We start from the raw sequence: 3858 nt of genomic DNA on the forward strand, positions 1-3858 counted from the left end.
AAAATTGGGCATAAATCAAAAATATCTGCGTCATACATCTGACAAGCTCGCTGCGAGACACTGCTGTGGGAGTATAACAAGCCCTTAAGACTGTAAGGGAAACATAAGGATGCACACACATTCACACAAGGACACAAAATTGTCTTAAATAGAAAACTAGAGATGAGTGAGTTTAATCAAAACAATCCCAGACATACAGATAGTTGCACAGGGAGAGAGATCAATGTGTCTGTATGACTGACATTGGGATGACAGCTGTGACAGAGACGGTACAAGCTGGAACCTCTGAAGCCCTGTGATGGGAGATACTCACACAGATGAGCCGGTGAGGGGAGCCAAGCAGCGGAGAGGAACCTGATGGAGAAGTGGATGCAGTCTCAGAGGTTCGTCTCAGCTGGTGGACCAAACAACAGAGCAAGAGTATGAACATGAGGGACTTAAACACACAGAGTCGGTCAGCAGTGGTGTCGAAACTACACACATTTGTTACTTAAGCAGAAGTATAGATACTGCAGTTTTAAAAAAACATTCTGGTAAAAGTTGAAGTATCAACTTGACCTCTTTACTCAAGTAAAAGTGAAAAAGTTATTGCTCCAAAAACTACTAAAAGTATAAAGTAACCTTTAAAAAAAACCGCCAGAGGCCACTATATGAATTGAATATTTCGACTATTTCAAAAAAGTCTTTGAGATAGGGACAAGGATGAGGGAGTTCTTGTTGGTCTCCGTCTCCCAAAACGCTCTCATCTGTGTCCAACCTTTCAGACATTTCAACATCTTTTTCTGAATCCCACATTGTAGCATGGCATAGACAATTCACGTTTGCAGTTTAAAGAACACCTGCTTGCTTCTGGTGATTTCCTTTAGCTAACCAATGAGTGTTTGCGTTATATGACTCATCCAATTACACTAGTTTTCACTAGATGTGGATGGAGCCAATGATCTGCATTGGATGGAGCACATGACATGAAATAAATATTTATAAACATTAAACCGAATCCAAGAGTAACGAGTAACGTTTTTAAAAATATAAGGAATAGAAAGTACAGATACCTGTGTGAAAATGTAATGAGTAGAAGTCAGAAGTAGGAAGAAAAATAAGTAATGGAGTAAAGTATAGATACATAAAAAGTGTACTAAACTATAGTAACAAAGTATTCGTACTTTTGTCGGTCAGCTATGTAAACACTGAGTCTGTGTACAAAAGGTGGCATCATATGGGTGTGTGGTTACCACCAGCTTCTGACTTCATTTTGATTTGTTATTTTCCAGCTCTTATTAATTGGTCTGGGAGTAACATGAAGTCCTGTTTTCAGATTAATTTGTATTTTTTTAAAGAGATTGAGGTTTAGCAGATGTATTGGCACTGTTATGTGCCTTTTTTTTTTTTTTTTTACCTTTCTCCGTTTAGGTTCTCATTCCCCTTATGTTTATTTTTGTTTGTTTGTTTGTTTTTTAGAGTTTGTCTTTCTGTAACTTAATGGAGTCTCTATGGTGAGGTGATTTATATCTATGACCGTGACCCGATCCAGGGGACCTGGGTTTGGGTGTGCCAGGATGGGCATCAGGCATAAAAAACTTTGCCAAGTCTGAGATCTAGTCATACTGCAGCAACCTCTGGGACACAAATATCTTTCCGTAACTTTATGCAACTGTGTGGACTCTTACTGAACTCTGTAAATTTACAGGAATTAAAGTAACTCTTTGATCAAAATAACATATAATTATAAGATATATATTTATATAAAGGTTGTCAGCATATTATCTTATCTTATGATTCGCATGGTTAGCATTACTTCATGATGAAGTCAAATGAACCACCGAGGCTTAGAAAGCATGAACAACACATTTTGACTAGGAGAATATGGAGCAAAGAAATAGATAGGAAGGGCAGGAGGTTGGAGATACTCTGAGTATCACTCACCCTCAGTTTTCTCTCCAGCCGAGCTGCTTCTTTACACATGGGGTGCCAAACCTCCGAACCTACACAGACACAGAAACACACGATTCTTCCTCAGTTACCCTTGTTTATTGTGTGTGGGCAACAGCCATACAGGTTTATGGGATCCTATGAGGAACAAATCAGCCTCTCTCAAGTGCATCAACATCCATCAACCATGCACACACAAACACTGAACGCAGGATCTATGGCTTTGGAGGCAGTTTGTCTAGTCTGTGAACAGAGCCTGTAGCTTTATATGGTTTTCTTTGTACCCATGAACAAAGTTAAAATCATCTTTAGCTAAGCTAACAACACAAATAATTCTCAACTTAGATGAACTTCTATCCTGTAAGTGTCTCAAAAGCAAGCTGTAGAAACTCTTTTCATCTTTACAACTGGGAAAACCTACAAAGAATTAAACTAAAAATCAGAGATATAAGTTTATTTTGCACCTTTAAAATTAGCATTGTGTGTTACAAGTTACATAAAACATAAATAGCCAAACTCATGCTGTGAAAGTTACTGCAATGCCCAGTGAAAGCTGTGGGAGAGGCAGAGGCAGAAGAAAGATAGAGTGGCAGAGAGAGAGCAGGAGAGGGAAGAGGAAATGATTGGAAGCTATTACAGATTATTCATAACAATAAACCACTAATGTCAGGATGTTATATGCAGGAGGATCTGATAGTGATGATGATGTTCATACATCCGCCCTGCGTGCACACACACCCAGACTCACACACAGTCCAGCAGATAATCCCTGGGTCAGGACAAAATAATTGTTAATTGAACCCCAGCCATGTCCTGTTGTAACTAGTAGAAAATAACGAACATTTATACCCTAAAGGTATAGTGGAGGATGTTCTTTTTCTGGATGGATCATCAAAATAAGTGGTCCTCGTAATTGTCAATCATTCTGGTGATATGTTAACGTAAGGTAACGTACCTTGTCATCCCCATTTTCACTTACAGGTGCTGAGTCTGACATAGTGGAAAAATTGCAAATCTTCTTTTGGAAAGTAAGCTTCTATGAGCGATGCAAACAGAAACTTTTAAACAGAACGTGCAAGAGGAGAAATGGGTTTAATAGGCATTCCCTGTCCGGAGTGGGTACAGGGTTGTGCATGTGCATTTCTTTCAAAGTGGAGAGGGCGGGTTTTTTCAAAAATTTGTGAAAATACTCCACTATACCTTTAATACATAATTCATACTGCATCAATACTTCTTAATATCTTCTCCTTTGCGCTGCATCTCCCTTTTTTCCCTAGCAATATGTGCTACACTTTGTTTTGTCCTAAAACCAGTTCTAGACAATGCTGTCTTCTCACCTTACAGTGACAAATGAATTATTAAATTAGACGTTTGAATTTTATTCAATCGATTTCTGCACTAAGGGACATTATAGAATAATCTAAGCCTGTTATGTCTAAGCATAGGAAAATACATGTGATTTGTTATCCTAGAAAGCAACTTAGCCATCGTTTACTACTGAGAAGACAATCAGTATGAAATTAACTCATAAAGGTTTCATATGGGTGTGCAGGTGGCGCAGCACTTAGCACGCACAACCCATGTATGGAGGCCTTACTCATCGACGTGGCCCACCAAGGTTCGAATCTGACCTATGGTCTTTTGCCACATGTCTCTCCCCCTGTTAGGTTTATTCAATAATGATTCTAAAATTAATGTGTGCTTATGAAAGATTTGTGCAAGGGGATGATCCACTCCTGTCTCATGATCCAGTCAGGAGACCATCCTGCCTTGTAGGGCTGGGTATTGTTCAAAAATTTTCGGTTCCGGTACCAATACCAATACCTTCACTTCAATACAAGTTCCTGAACGATACTTTTTTCGATACCAGTTTTATAATATCAATTCGAAGAAAAAGAAAATTACACAACATAAAAAAGTACAAATCTT

The 3858-nt window shown here is 38.6% G+C and overlaps 1 protein-coding gene across 2 annotated transcripts in view; it reads right to left on the reverse strand.

The window, feature by feature from the left end:
• Positions 1–3858, reverse strand: part of LOC107084174 (actin-binding LIM protein 3-like) — a 60081-nt gene that overhangs the window by 25789 nt on the left and 30434 nt on the right. For both annotated transcript variants that reach the window (XM_015373885.1, XM_015373884.1), the window contains exons 8-9: positions 1924–1982; positions 314–394 (exon numbers count right to left, since the gene is read on the reverse strand). In XM_015373885.1, coding sequence (XP_015229371.1) covers positions 314–394; positions 1924–1982 — 140 coding nt within the window. The remainder of the gene's footprint in view (positions 1–313; positions 395–1923; positions 1983–3858) is intronic.

Source organism: Cyprinodon variegatus, unplaced genomic scaffold (genome assembly GCF_000732505.1).
Source record: "Cyprinodon variegatus isolate N-32 unplaced genomic scaffold, C_variegatus-1.0 Scaffold94, whole genome shotgun sequence".
Classification (NCBI taxonomy): Eukaryota; Metazoa; Chordata; class Actinopteri; order Cyprinodontiformes; family Cyprinodontidae; genus Cyprinodon; species Cyprinodon variegatus.